The 13702-nt window shown below is 52.1% G+C and overlaps 1 protein-coding gene and 2 non-coding genes across 3 annotated transcripts; all 3 read right to left on the reverse strand.

The window, feature by feature from the left end:
- Window positions 1–3836: 3836 nt before the first annotated feature.
- NCL (nucleolin) lies at window positions 3837–11777 on the reverse strand. The gene is made up of 15 exons (XM_054834809.1): window positions 11525–11777; window positions 10681–10788; window positions 9790–10078; window positions 9331–9477; window positions 8710–8892; window positions 8423–8506; window positions 8028–8163; window positions 7515–7651; window positions 6910–7036; window positions 6567–6700; window positions 6068–6203; window positions 5813–5964; window positions 5165–5291; window positions 4497–4717; window positions 3837–4313 (listed from the first exon to the last, which is right to left on the reverse strand). The coding sequence occupies exons 1-15, from the start codon at window positions 11540–11542 to the stop codon at window positions 4234–4236; spliced, it is 2079 nt and encodes a 692-aa protein (XP_054690784.1). The 5' UTR covers window positions 11543–11777; the 3' UTR covers window positions 3837–4233.
- On the reverse strand, window positions 5599–5675 carry LOC129210441 (small nucleolar RNA SNORD20). Its single transcript, XR_008578498.1, has one exon. It is a non-coding gene; the product is annotated as a small nucleolar RNA SNORD20 (small nucleolar RNA).
- Window positions 8245–8314, reverse strand: LOC129210440 (small nucleolar RNA SNORD82). The gene has a single exon (XR_008578497.1). It is a non-coding gene; the product is annotated as a small nucleolar RNA SNORD82 (small nucleolar RNA).
- Window positions 11778–13702: the final 1925 nt, after the last annotated feature.

Here is a 13702-nt window from a genome sequence, read left to right on the forward strand (position 1 = left end):
GGGAAAGGGGCTCTCCTCTGAGGCTGGACCTCGCCAGCCCCAAGCCCCCATTAGGGTTTCAGCCAGGCAGTCAGGGAATTGGGGTCTTTGTCCCCGATAGAGGGTCCCAGACGGCGGTGGCTCCCAGCACCAGCCCAGGCTGTGCTTGTCTCCCCAGCCCCTCTGCCGGCCTCGCTGTGCGTGCACTCAGAGGAATGCATGCAGCCGAAATTCCTCAGGGATTTGTTCCTCCTGGCAGGAAAGGGAAGGGACGAGGCAGGCTGCCCTTCCCTGTGGCCAAGGAAGCGGCAGACTCAGTCGGCCATGGCTGGAGGCGCCCAGGGGCTTATCCCACCTGGGACCCCGGCTCGGGTGCAGGAGTCCCTGGGGCTTGCTGCAAGGTGACCCTCTCCTTGCTGCAGGGCTGTCCTAGTGGGGTTGCCTCGAAGGGGGACGACAGCCCCCAAAGACCCGCTTCAGGCTCAGCCCCAGTTTTGCAGCAAGCGCGATGCTCCAGGGCAGGTTGGCGAGTATTGGTTCCACCCCGGCATGCAGAGCAGGGTCCAAGGGGACAAGCTGGAGGAGGGCTGGTGTTTTGCACCACATCTGTTCCTCCTACAGTTGTTGCAGTATTTATTCTACAGGATGAGGCCAAGGAGCATGACAGGGAGGGGTATCATGAGACATGGCCCTTCTTTTGGGGGCTGAAAGGGCCACTGTTAAGGGGAGCCCCAAGCCAGATGCCGTGATGGAAACCCCCCGACACAGAGACACGGGGCCACGGATGTTCTCCAGCCTCCGACTGCAGACGTCAGCAAAGCAACAGGCATGTGCAAAGCCACTGGCTTGCCAGCTCTCAGGCGAGGCTCTGCACACGCAGGTGTCCCCGTGCGCAGGGCTTGCACACCCAGATGTCCCTGCACACAGGTGCACATGCACAGCCACAGCCCAGGCCACGCACAGTGACACAACAGGCACACGTGCGCTCGCTCACTCTCTCTCTCTCTCTGGTGCCAGACATTGAAAGGAAAAAATTTTGACTACCTCAAAGGTCCCCCTGTGCAGTGGCTTTTTTTTTTTTTCTCCTTTCCTTTCCTTAATGTGTTTTGGAAGCAGGCCCGTTTAATTTACGCCGTCTGTATGTTCCCCAGGTTAGAAAAAAACAAACAAACAAACAAGAGGGCATAAAGTAGCCAAAAAAGGCACCCTCCCACCAAGCCGTGCCCATTCTCAGCACATTCCCTCATCTGCTCGGACGAGCCTCAGATTTGAAGAGGAGGAAGAGAAAGAGTCCATTGCTGCCCTGGGCTTGGCCATTGGTACCGGGGCTGGCAGGGAGACTGTGAAATTTGATTTTCGATGCACCCAGTGGCACCGTGGCCCTGGCATCTTTGCTGCCCGCTGGGCTTGGGCAGCACACAACACTCCTTCACTTTCCCGTTCCTTCCCTCCTTTCAATGGGAGCAAGTTCAGAAAATTTCCAAATTGCCACCTCCATAATTTATGTCGGGTACAGTACATAGGCTGTCTATTTATCCTATACGCAGGGGACAGCTATTGCTCTCTGTAGCAATGTGTACAGCGAGCAAGGGCTGCGTGTAGAAATCTCTGTGTTGCTCTTCACCTGGCGGGACCTGTATAGAGAAACCTTGTAGATTTGGTGAATATTCTAGTTTCTAAATAAAGGTTAAAAGAAGGAGAAGAAAAAAAACCCCAAGCCCTCACCTGGTGTCATTGCTAGCAGGTTTCTGCTGCCCAGCTGGTTGGGAACACAGCCTGGGAATGGGCTACAGTGGCAGAGCCGCTGCTTGGAGCAGGCAGTTGGGGGCTGTGGTTGCCCTGCTCTGGCTTGGCACAGCTCCCTTCTGGAGCCTGGCACGGTATTTAACAAGGTCCAGTGGATATTTCCTCTTCCATACACTCCTCCAGCTGCATTTCACACCCAACTCAACTTCAGATCATCCCGGTGCCCTGCAGCAAGGAACTCATCTCAACCTCCATGGGAAGAACCACTTTGGCAGGTTTGGAAACTCACCTGTTTTGTTAAACACCCTGCCCCTCCTCCCACTGAAGGAGCTCTCCACCTTGCTGACCCTCTCGCCCTCTCCACGGCAGGACCATGCTCACTGCCTTTTTTCCCCAACCAAAGCACCACCACAAGGTGACACAGTCCCTGGCCATAGCACAATGGGATACACACACCATGGGCCAGCAGTGACCAGAGCGGAGCAAGCCACATCCACAGGGACAAACCCACATCAGGTTTGAACCTGGCTGGGTCTCACCTCGGTGTTCAGGCACTGGGGGCTGGGTTTCAAGGGCTGGCACCTGGCTCAGCCTCTTGACATGGTGATGGGGACCAGCCCACGCTGGATGGGGCAGGCTGGGTCACACACAGACAAACGCTGCCTTTTCTTGCCTTTTCCCTCTCCACTGTGACCCAGGGCTGACTCCTCCCCAGGGTACGAGCAAATGCTCCAGCCAGGGACCCCGGGTTCTGCAGTAGGAATAGGACTCATGTTCCCCTGCGAAAGTGGGGCTGGGCCCCACGGGGCAGCGATGGGATTGTCTGCAGGATGAGGCGGCGAGTTACAAGCAGGGCTGTGGGGTGGGAAGGATGCTGCAGCCCCCGAAATCCCTTTGTTGAGCCTCCTTCACAGGTAAGTCGGGAGATCTCCCAGCCCTGCGCGTTCTTGGCAGGACACGGCCCCACGAAGGATCCCGCGGGGCAGGGCCGGCCCAGCTCCTCACGCCGCTGTGCCCCGGCAGAGCGCGAGCGTGGCCCCGTGCTGCCCCCTGGCGACCGGCCCCGCCGCCGCCCTCCGACCATTTGCCGCCGGGCTCGGGTGCGGCTCTAAAATGGCTGATGGCAAGGGCTGGGGAGGAGCCCCTCCTCACACACAAACCCCTCCTCAGGGCTTCAGCAGAAACGGCACCCCCAAGCTAATAAGCCATTTACAGCAAGTATTTTATGCGCAGGAAACTCCTTTTGTCCCCAGTGGCTGTATTTTGGGAAGCCATAAGCAGAAAGAGACAACCATGTCAGCATCTGGAGGGGCTGCAAGAGCTATGCAAGGCAAAAAAACCCACAAAGTGTTCCCAGTGTTGCTGCAGTATGGAACCAGAGCCAAGGCTCAAGGTCACTGCCCACTGACTGGGACATGGTGGCAGGACTGGGACAGTCGACATCCGAGCTCTACAGCCCAGCTGCCAGCGCTGCCCCAGGTACACCCAAACAGCAGCAGCCCCCCTGCTTTCTGCACCCAGGCACTGCAGTTGCTCAAGAGTGGCCTTGTCCCCAACAGCCAGCAGAGCAGGACACCAGCCCCATGCCCGGCCCCTAAGAGGCCCATAACTACTGCCAGGGCCTGGGCCAGGACCTAGTGCCTTCATTCCCACTGGTGGAAGCATTCACCAAGCCTGAGGAACAGCACAAGGCAGCGAGCAGTTACTTCTCCAGAGGCCATGTTTCAAGATCATTTGGAATGAAGCGCAAGAGGCAATGCCTGTAAGGGTGCAATTGAGCTGCAGGGCCTTAGTACAAGATCCAATTTACTCATCTGTTTAAAAAAAAAGTACAAAACCAACCGGCTAGCATGCAACATCACGGAGACCTTCAGAAAAAATAAAAGTATGGTTGTGGGCACAGTGCTTACCTCAGCCATCACACTCCTCTCCCCTATTCCTTCCTTAAGCACCCTTAAGCATAGCACGCATACAGCATTGAGAAAGGACATAGGCTACAGCAAGACACTAGCTGCTGCTGGTGACGTTAATGACCCAACAGAGAGAAGAGAAGGCTCAAGGCACCATCTCTCACCACCCTGCTTCACTTAGCAGCACAGAAGTAACACGAACCAGTTTAGGTCCTTTAATCTGTCCAAGACAGGGTGCTGAAGCACAAATGATAAAACATTCTGCATTTTTACAGCAAAAATGCTACAGAAGTTTATAGGAAAAAAAAAAATTTTGTACATGGGTAAAACATTATAAATTCAAGACAACTCACAGACAAGGGGTAAATCCCACATCTATCGCTCATTTTTTAAAAAGTTCGTTTGAATAGGCAAGCAGTCAAAATGGCTTGCTCTCTCTTCCTTGAAATGAAAATTCGATCTTCCAAGTGGCTCACAGTGCTGCTTCGCATCTTGGAATGTCCTCCGAAGGCTCCGCCAAGATAAAAGGAGAATAAAAACCCCCGGAGTCCTTTCAGATAGTCTCAGAGAGCAGGAGAAGGGAAAGAAAAGGGGAAGTTTATTCAAACTTTATCTTCTTCCCTTGTGGCTTGTGATCTCCACCTCCTCCTCTGCCTCCTCGGAAGCCACCTCCTCTACCTAGAAAGAAAATTAGGTCAAAAAAAGCGTTACAGGTATCCCTGCACAGATACCACTGCCCTTCCAAACCCATCCTGATTCACTCAGGCACTCTGTGGTAGCACTACACCATAATCCCAAGAATGGCTTCGGGTTAATTTTTGAGCACCCTCCCTTAGAACAGCAGCATTTGCCGCCTCTTACCTCCAAATCCTCTGCCGCCACCACCTCTGCCACCAAATCCACCTCTTCCTCCTCGGCCGCCACCTCTGCCACCACGACCACCAAATCCACCGCCACGTTGAAATTCACCCTTTGGCTTGGCAAAATCAAGGATCACTTTGTTTCCATCTATCTCTCCATCCTCCATGGCTTCTTTAGCTGCTTTGGCATCTTCTGGGGAGCTGAAGTCCACAAACCCAAACCTAAGAAGCAGGTAAAGAGACAGACAGTCAAACTCAGCAAGCTGTAGCACCACCTACAGGTACTCGACAGCAATCCCTTCAGAAACAACACCTAAACTTGTGCAACCACGCAGGGACCAGGACCACGTTATGTGTGGAACAGCAGTGGCTAATCACAACCGACAGAGCCCTGTTGTGAGTTTGCCAGTGCTGAACAGTTAATATTCTTCTCGTGCGAATCCATTGGCTGCCACGGATTTGCTGGCAGGAAGGAGCTCATTGAGAAGTGAGCATGTGCTGCACTCTGCTAACAGACCTGAAGCTGTAAGCTTGTTCTCTGCTTCCATGTGATTTACTAGCTTTGAAGAATCACACGCATGAACCTGAGAAACACCCTGCACTGCAAAAATCAGTTGGGAGTGAGGGTCTTTGTAGCAACTGAACTAATCCCAGGTGATGTTTACATACCCTTTAGATGATCCAGTGTCTCTGTCTGTGACTATTCTAGCGCTTACAGAGCCTTCAAATGATTCTCTTAGCGTCTCCTCTGTGGTGTCCTCAGAAAGGCCTCTGACAAACAATGTTTTGCTTTGTTCTACGGAAAGAGAATGCATTCAGAGATTGTTATGTCTGAGCAACACAGCCATCAGTTCCTTAACATCACATCCAGCTTGTGTTACAGGCTCCTACAACAGCTCACAGGGCTGAAGGGTTTGTTTTAAAGTTACAGCTCCGGCACTTAAAGTCATCCTTGAAAACTTTTTCAGAACTGCAGTTAGAACCTGATGTCAAAGTATCTCCAACAGCCGATCTGGTGCTGTCAAAATAATCCCCTCTCCCTTTTTTTTTTTAAAATAGATGCTTGCATCTTATCAATAGGGATACTAACTGCTCAGTCACTGCTGGATCAGCACTTGACTATCTAGAGGACTTCGGCAATAGTTTCATCAGCATTTCAGATAATCAGTCATCATATCCAGCACACTCACTTACGACGCAAGTATTTCACTCCACAATTATGTGGGGTTTTTTCCCCAAATCAGCCCTAAGCTTGCATGAATGGTACACTCCTGCCACAGCTGTCAAGATCAAATGATCAAACATGGGAACACTTACGATTAAACCCTCCTCTTGCATTCACGTTCCCTTTCTGCCATGCTGGTGAACTGAATTCCAGTCTGATTGCTCTGCCTTCAATCTCTGTGTTGTTACAGGAATTCAATGCCTCCTTGGCATCCTCAGCTGTGGGAAATTCTACAAACGCATACCTATTCAGAAAGGAAGATTTCAGTCAGCCTGGGAGCACAAGGGATCTGTGGAACTAAGTCATTCACAATTCAACTGGGGAGTCAGGAGAAAGGCACAACATACCCTTTAGGCCTGCCCTGGTTGGTCTGTGGCATCTTGATGGAAGAAGCTTTCTTGAACAGTTCTTGGAGAGTCTCTTCTGAAGCGGCGTATGAGAGGTTGTTGACTATTAGGGTCTTTGACTCCTTCTCTCCACCTCCTATAGAGAAAGCTCAGTGCTGTAAGTCAAGTTTGGAGAAGAGCAGTGCGCTCTTCCCCTAGGCACAAAATCCTCTCTAGGGCAAGAGCAGCTGTTGCTCCTTCCTCATCTCAAGGTGAGGCACAAGGCTAAGTGCAACACCATTTTGGTCACCTAGACTAGTTCCCCCCCTTGTGCGTAACATGCAGTAGGGACATGAAATACATAGGATGCAGAGCACAAGTTGGGCGACAGGTCCCTTCCTGGTATCTAAACAATTTTCCTGCAATGCTTCAAGTTACCCTATCTCTAGCAAACTTCTGAAACAAGTGGAATTAAATCCTAGATGTCATTTGCATTGACATTCTTGGTCTGGAAAAGTACCTTTCTGATGATCTTGATGGCTCTTCTCACCAGTGAAGTCAATGACCATGGCACGACCATCAATCTCCGTGCCCTGCTTCTCCTCCAGAGCTTTGTTTGCATCAGCTTCTGTTTTAAATTCAATATAGGCCATCCTACAGCACAGAAAAGGACATAAGCAAATGCCTCCTTCCAGGAACAACTAAGTTCATTGGGGGAGGGGGAGGATGAGGAAGGAAAATGCTTCAGAAAGTAGCATTTTCAGTACACCTAATGCAGCAAGTCCCTTAAGGGTACAAGCTTATCAAAATATGCCAAGAGTCTGAGGGACAGCAAACATTCAACAGTACTCTCAGCTACACACCCTTTGCTGTTCCCCTCCTTGTTCATTACTATCCGGATTTCTAGTGCGTTTTCAAACACCTCTCTCATTTCTTCTTCAGTTAAGCGGTAGGGCAGATTCTTCACAAACAGCGTTCTAGCATCTCTCTCTGCAAAGAGAAAAGTTACTTGCACATTACCAGCTAAAAATCCCTTCTTACCTACGCTGCCAGTTCAGTGAGAACCAGTGTGAATTGATCCAGCAGAAAATAAACCACAGTAAGCATTCACATTTTCAGAAGCTGAAAGAGCAACTATTATGACAGTTAATTAGGCTGCCATTGTGCTTCTCTCAAGGGCATCAAGTTCAGAAAATATGTCCTAAAGCCTCAGAAGGAGCCACATTTCCTGCTCAGACGCCCTAATATGCATTATTTCTTGGGATCACATTTTCAGGTATGCAAGTCTGAACTTGCCTATCTATACGTTAGCATTTGAAAAACTGTTTATGATATAGAGCCCAAACCAGGAACATCTGCCTTAAAAGAGCAGAATAGCGGCCATCAGTAATACTGCAAGCCTGCTCCAAGGCACGATTATGACAACTCTTCTTTGATGCACACAGGTATTCAGAGTTATGGGCCATACCTTTCTTATTTTCTTTCATTGTTTCCTTGCTCTTTGCTTTTTCCAGTTTGATTTCCAAACCCATTAACTTCTTCCCGTTCAGTTGGAGAGCTTTATCCAGATCTTCAGCAGATGAAAAGTCTACGTAGCCAAATCGCCTGAAAGAGTAACCTTACTGCGTAAGCTGATCTATCTCTAGTAGCAGAGAACACAAACAGAATCAGAGAGGTCCCCAACTGGTCAAGTTAGACTGTTAAATAAATGCTAACTGGCCCAGATAACCAAAAAACAGCAGAGAGCAACAGCTCTGTACTGAGACAGCAGCTCTCCCTTTAGGGAGATGCTCTCTGAAAAAGCTGTGAGCCAGGCAAGTATTATACCCGTATCAGTACTATGCCTCTTCCAGCTTCCATGCACTATCAAGCAACCATCTCAGCATCTTGAAGGCAACCAGCATCAGCACAGTTGTACCTCTCCAAACAAATTACTGACAATTAAAGGAAATAAGCAGCAAAATTCTACTTATGAACTCACTTGGAAGCACCAATTCTGACATCTAAAACTTCCATATTCTTCTTTCCAAAGAATTCTTTGATGCCAGTCTTCAGTTCTTCATACTCCTTGGTGGGCACCAGATTTCCCACAAAGAGGGAGAAAGCTGAAGTGGGCCCTTTAAATGAAAAGATAATCAAGTTGTTGGCTTTTTTAAAGGCAGTTGAAAAAACTGGAAGCCAGACTCCAGACAGCTTTAGCACATCAGTTTCTGCTTGAAAGTGACATCATACTTCAGTATTAAGTCCCTTATAATCATCATTTGTGCTGGAAAGACTCCCAGTTGGCGTCCTGTCCCTTCACAGTTCTGTGCCTCCCTCAACAGCCCAGTAACAGCCCATCAAACAAGCATCGTTTGATGACCGCACACCACCTACCATCTGTTTTCTTTTTCTTGGCCTCTGGTGCACTTTTATTGGCCATTTCTTTCTTCCTCTTTCCAGGTGCTTCCTTGACAGGTTCTGTGACAGAGAACAAACAATAACACTGAAATAAAACTACAAAACAACTTTTCCTGTACAGGATCAATACAGGAGCATTAATCCTTACACAAGTCATACACAAGATCTTAGTTCCTCAGCCCAAAAGACCACAACAGGACAAAAATTTTGCTAAGGCATCTTTCCTGTTAGAGAGTAATGGTCTCAAAAACATTTAAACTCACTTTCATCTTCACTTTCCTCCTCGGCATCCTCTTCATCCTCCTCCTCCTCTTCATCCTCATCTTCATCATCCTCTTCATCTTCCTCATCTTCAGAGTCTGCCTTGGCTTTCACTGGTGCGGCCTTTGCAGGAGTAGGTTTCTTCACTTGAACAGGGGTTGTGTCCATGGCTTCATCTTCAGACTCTGAAGCAAGTTGAGCACAAGATTTCAGACATGTTCAAGACTAAAGCCCTTCTGAGACCAAGAAAATCTTGTGAGATAAAATAGTCTTTTTCATGCCTCCTTAAGTTTGTATGTTCTCAGGAAAGAAGTTTAATGTATTTTATAGTGTTTATAAAAGCTGTCTCTCCCTTGAGTTTTACTGCATTAAAAAGCAATACCTGTTCCCCAAGAGTAAAAAGAAGTTTTACTAGCAACAGGGAAATTAACATCCACTCGGCCACATCCGATGGACACCAGCAGCCAGCTAAAATCAGCAGGGCACTAAATAGAGACACACGCACACACTCTGCATCGGTCCCATTAATCCACTGAGTTACTCCCCTCTAGCTCCCCTTTAAAAAACCAAAAAAAACTAATGAACACTTAAAGTCAGACAAAGCTTTTCTAAATCCCACATACCATCATCATCTTCCTCATCATCATCCTCATCCTCCTCCTCTTCTTCAGATTCTTGCTTTGCTGGCACAACCGCAGGCTTTTTGGCTGGTACTGCTGCAGGCTTTTTGGCTGTGGGCTTCACAGGCATTGCCGGTTCCTCTTCCTCATCTGCACCAACAGTACAGTAAGTGTTTACCCATACCACTTCAGCCTTCAAACTTTGCTAGTAAAGTACTTTGTTTCACAAGGAAACTAGATGCTTTACATGCTGCATGCAATGCAGCTGCAGCCCAACTTCTCCAAACTTCACTGATTCTCCCCCTTTCCCTCCTCACCACCTCTTAATCAATGAATTACCCTCTCGCAAGCATTAAATCATACCAAACTTTCAATTCCAAAGGTACTCAAACTCAGCAACTTGATTGGACCAGCTTTAGTCAACTTATATAAGGGTGAACATGTATTTCAAAAGTAACTTACCAGAATCATCATCTTCCTCATCATCATCATCCTCCTCCTCATCCTCCTCCTCCTCATCATCTTCTTCCTCGCTCTCTTCCTTCTTGGCATTCTTTCCATTTTTTGCTCCTTTGGTTAGGACAGCAGCCTTTTTAGGTGATGGAGCAACAGCCTTTTTAGCTGGAGGAGCCACAGCCTTCTTGGCAGGCGTAACTGCCTTTTTGGCAGGAGTAGCAGCCTTCTTTGCAGGGGTAGCGGCCTTCTTAGCTGGTGTAACCGCTGCTTTTTGTTGTTTCTTCTGAGGGACCATCTGAAATACACATTAGTGTAAGACTCTTCTGGCAGCCCTTTAAACTACTATTATTTCAATGTCAGACAAATATATAGCAACTGCAATCTAAAGCACATCCTTCTGACAGACTTAAGTTTCTGTGGAATCGCCTTAATTGCCTATTCTGTTGAATCAACAAAGTCAAAACCAGCTTTTCCATGCTTTTAACAGACTACTTATAGAACATTAAAACATCTCCAAATTCCCTGGTCCTAAAGCAAAACCAGTGACCTCTCTAGTAGCTTGAAATTTTTAGTCTTACATATTATTTGTGCGTGATAAAATCACTTAATGCTGATGGTCTACTGGAGTAATTAATCATCCACTTGCTCACCAGTACTAGGAACAGCTTTAAGATCCCTGCAGTCCTTCCAAAGCCTGAAGTACCAACTGGCTGTTAGGCTAGTTTTCCTCACATTGCTTTCCTCTTATGAAATCCATTTTATTCTTTAGCCACAGTTAACTGACAGGCGCAAACTGTTTATTAATATTGATTTTCTATCACATACTATGTACCCCCCAACCCTCATGACACTTTTATAACACGTGCATCCTTTTGACTTTATTTCTAGCTCGATCACCTCTTCTCCGCTGCTTTCCTCTAGCTCAGAGGACTCTTCTTCCTCGCTTTCCTCGACCTTTTTGGGGGGAGGAGCCATTTTTTTCTGTTTGATCTGATTCTTGGGAGTCTGAAACAGAGAGCGAACTGTTAGGCCGCGTTCATTTCCCTGCCCGGGAGCGAGCAGCACATTTACGCTCCGAAGCGCTCCAGCCACCTGCGAGCGCTCGCACCGGCGGACAATTGTCCCAACCACGTGGCCGGCCCGCCTGCCCCCGCGGCGCCCAACGGGCCGGCGTAACCCCTGCCGCAGGTTGGGGGGAGGAGGAGGCGGGACACGGACACCCGTGGGTGCTCGGCCTGGCGGGGTGCTCGGCCGCGCCCGCGTGCCGGTGGGCTCCCCACGCTCCCACGTGCTCGCTCTCTTTGGCGCACCACGTGGCCGCGCGGCGGCGTAGCCCCGCCCCTCCCGGCTGCGCGCGCTCGCACGCGGCGCGCACCGTGGTGCCCCCCCTCCCCCCCCTCACACACACCGCGGCGCGCTGCCGCCCTGTCCCGTCCGTGCCCCCCCACCGGCTCCGTTCCCCCCCCGCGGCCAGGCCCCCATGCGCGACAACAGGGAAAAGAACGTGACGGGGGGGAGGCTTGAAACCGCTCCCACCGAGCGCGCGGCCCCTCCCCTCGCCGCCATCTTCACGGTGAGGGAGGCGAGGCCTGGAAACCGTCACGCGGCCTGAGGAGACGGCGGCGGGAAGGCGGCCCGGCATCCCCCTGCTCCCACCCATCGCCATCCGTTCGCCCCGTCATAGCGGCAGCCGCTCGCTTCAGGCCTGGCAGCTGAGCGCGGCCCCGCCCGGCGCCCTCACCTTGGCGATCTTCACCATGATGGCGGCGGTGCCTGGCGGCGCAGGGGCGGCGGCCGAACTGTCTCAGGAGAGGGGTGGGCACGTCCGGCGGGGCAGCGGCGAGGAGCGGAGCGGGCCCCGGGCGGTCGGCGGGAGCGGCGGCAAGGCGCTGGCGACCCGGACCGGGGACTGAAACGAAAGAACGAGCGCAGGCCCCTTCCGCTCGCTTGCCTAACCCTCCGCCACGCCACGCCCACTCCGCCCCCGCCTCGGCCAATCGCCGCGCGCGCCGCGCAGCCCGGCCAATCGCCGCCCCCGCCCCTCGAGCCCCTCCACCAATCTCCGGCGCTTTGCGATCAACCAACGGGAAAGCGCGTTACAGCCGCCGGCGAGAACGAGTCTGTGAGGTGGGGGGCGACAGCGGGGGGACGCGCTGCTCGCCCGGGAGGAATCGACGTTAGCCAATGAGAGGGCGGCAGCTCGGCGCCTGCGCCCTGATTGGGCGGTGGAGCTTAGTGGAGGGTGGGCGTGGTTGGGGCCGCGGGAGAGCACGTGGCGATCGGCGAGCCACGTGGTGGAGCCGGGCCGGGGGTCCCGGGGCGGGGAGCGGGTGTCTGGGGGTCCCGGGGCCTGGGCCTGCCAGCCGCTGTGCGCGGCGCCGGGGCCTGCCAGCCGCTGTGCGCGGCGCCGGCTTTCCAGGCCGACCCTGCGGCAGCTCGGCTCCGGGGTGGAACTCAGCCTGAGCACGCTTTTGCCTTTTCCATTGGTCCTGGTAAAGGGACGGGGCTGGGGCCTCCCCAGCGCTGCCTCTGCCGCCCCTCTCCGGTCCCCCCAGCATCCCCTCCCCGGCCCTCGGGAGGCACTGAGCCCCCTTGGAGAGCCTGAAGCATCCCCAGGAGCTGGTCGGTGTGCAGCTGCTGGGGTTGCAGCTGGCACAGGAGCACCTTGCAGCTGCCGCCCTCCACTGGCTCTTGGCAGGGACAAAAAGGCCGAAAAAATAAAACTCTCCTTGCCTGATGAGTGCTTTTGAATCCATTCGTTGAAAGAAGACACCAGCTTTCTCCCTGTGGAGTTTTACCCCAGTGGCTATAAAGTCAGGGTAGGAATGACCCCAGGGCAGTGTGCAGCACCCCTGTAACTCGCCAGCCTGCTGGCAGGGCTGAGCGCTGCCTTGCCCCCGCCTGACAGGCCTCTAGTGCTGGGGCTTCCCTGCTGCCTTACATCTCCTCCCACTTCAAACTGGGCATCCAGCCAGCTCCTGGGGGCTCCTGACACACACGTGTGACTATAGCAGTTTGTCCTTCCAAGGCCTGCTTGAAAGGAGCCCCTAACTTAGGGAACATAAGATCCTAGGGAGCCCTGAAGAAAAAAAAAGACAAATACAGACTCTCAATGAATGCAGTCCTGCAGGGCCCTGATGGCCTTCAGGGAGCACCCCTGGGTTGCTCAGTGCCACCTGAAAGCAAGGGGCACTCTGAGTGAGGCTGTCCTAGTGCCTCTTTTTCCTCTGCTGGGTGAGGAGAGGCAGTTTCCAGGCAGACAGAGCCATAGCAGAGGGCACTTGCTCACAGAGAGGTGATGGGATCAGTCAGCCTCTCCAGGAGTAAGCCAGCCTGCAGAGAGTTTGCCACCATCAGCCAGTATGGGGAGGGAGGGAGGGGGCTGGGACACAGGGGGACACTGCTGATGTCCCAGCCCTGGTCACATATGGAGGCAGATGGGGATCCCATCTGGGGAAACGCCTCGTATAGGGCAGCTGGGCTCTGCATGTGAAGCAGCAACATCTGGAGCCGTCCCCAAGTGTCCAGGGGAAGCAGTGACACAGACCCAGGGTGGCCCATGGGGATGCAGGGTGACGGAGGTGGAGGAAGTAGAGGCCTGGCAGGAATTTTTAACTGTCTGAAGTAAGAGCCGATTGTACTTTTCTTACCGTGCCTGCACATGGTGCAACGAAATCCCGTATTATGATTGCTTGTACAGCTCTGGTGCCAGCGCCGGGGCTGGCCGTGGTTCCTCTCCATACTGCAGGAGGGCTGGTTTACCATGGGAAAGGGACAACAGTTGCTTCAGCCAGGGGCAGTTTTGGCAGTGGGGACACGGTGTGTGTCTTATAGTGCCAGAGGTGGGATCAGCAAAGGGTTGGGCTGGCAGCTGGCCAGTGTCGGTTCCCAGCCCTGGCAGGGGCTGTGTTGGTACGGC

The sequence above is a fragment of the Grus americana genome, chromosome 9, assembly GCF_028858705.1.
Source record: "Grus americana isolate bGruAme1 chromosome 9, bGruAme1.mat, whole genome shotgun sequence".
In the NCBI taxonomy this organism is placed as follows: domain Eukaryota; kingdom Metazoa; phylum Chordata; class Aves; order Gruiformes; family Gruidae; genus Grus; species Grus americana.

What these genes read in the sequence shown, in the direction of transcription:
- NCL (XM_054834809.1), bottom strand. An exon ending in GACACTGGATCATCTAAAGG is followed by an intron (nt 4,718 to 5,164) that starts GTATGTAAACAT and finishes CCTGCTTCTTAG; the next exon opens with GTTTGGGTTTGTGGACTTCA. An exon ending in TGGCGGCAGAGGATTTGGAG is followed by an intron (nt 4,314 to 4,496) that starts GTAAGAGGCGGC and finishes TTTTCTTTCTAG; the next exon opens with GTAGAGGAGGTGGCTTCCGA.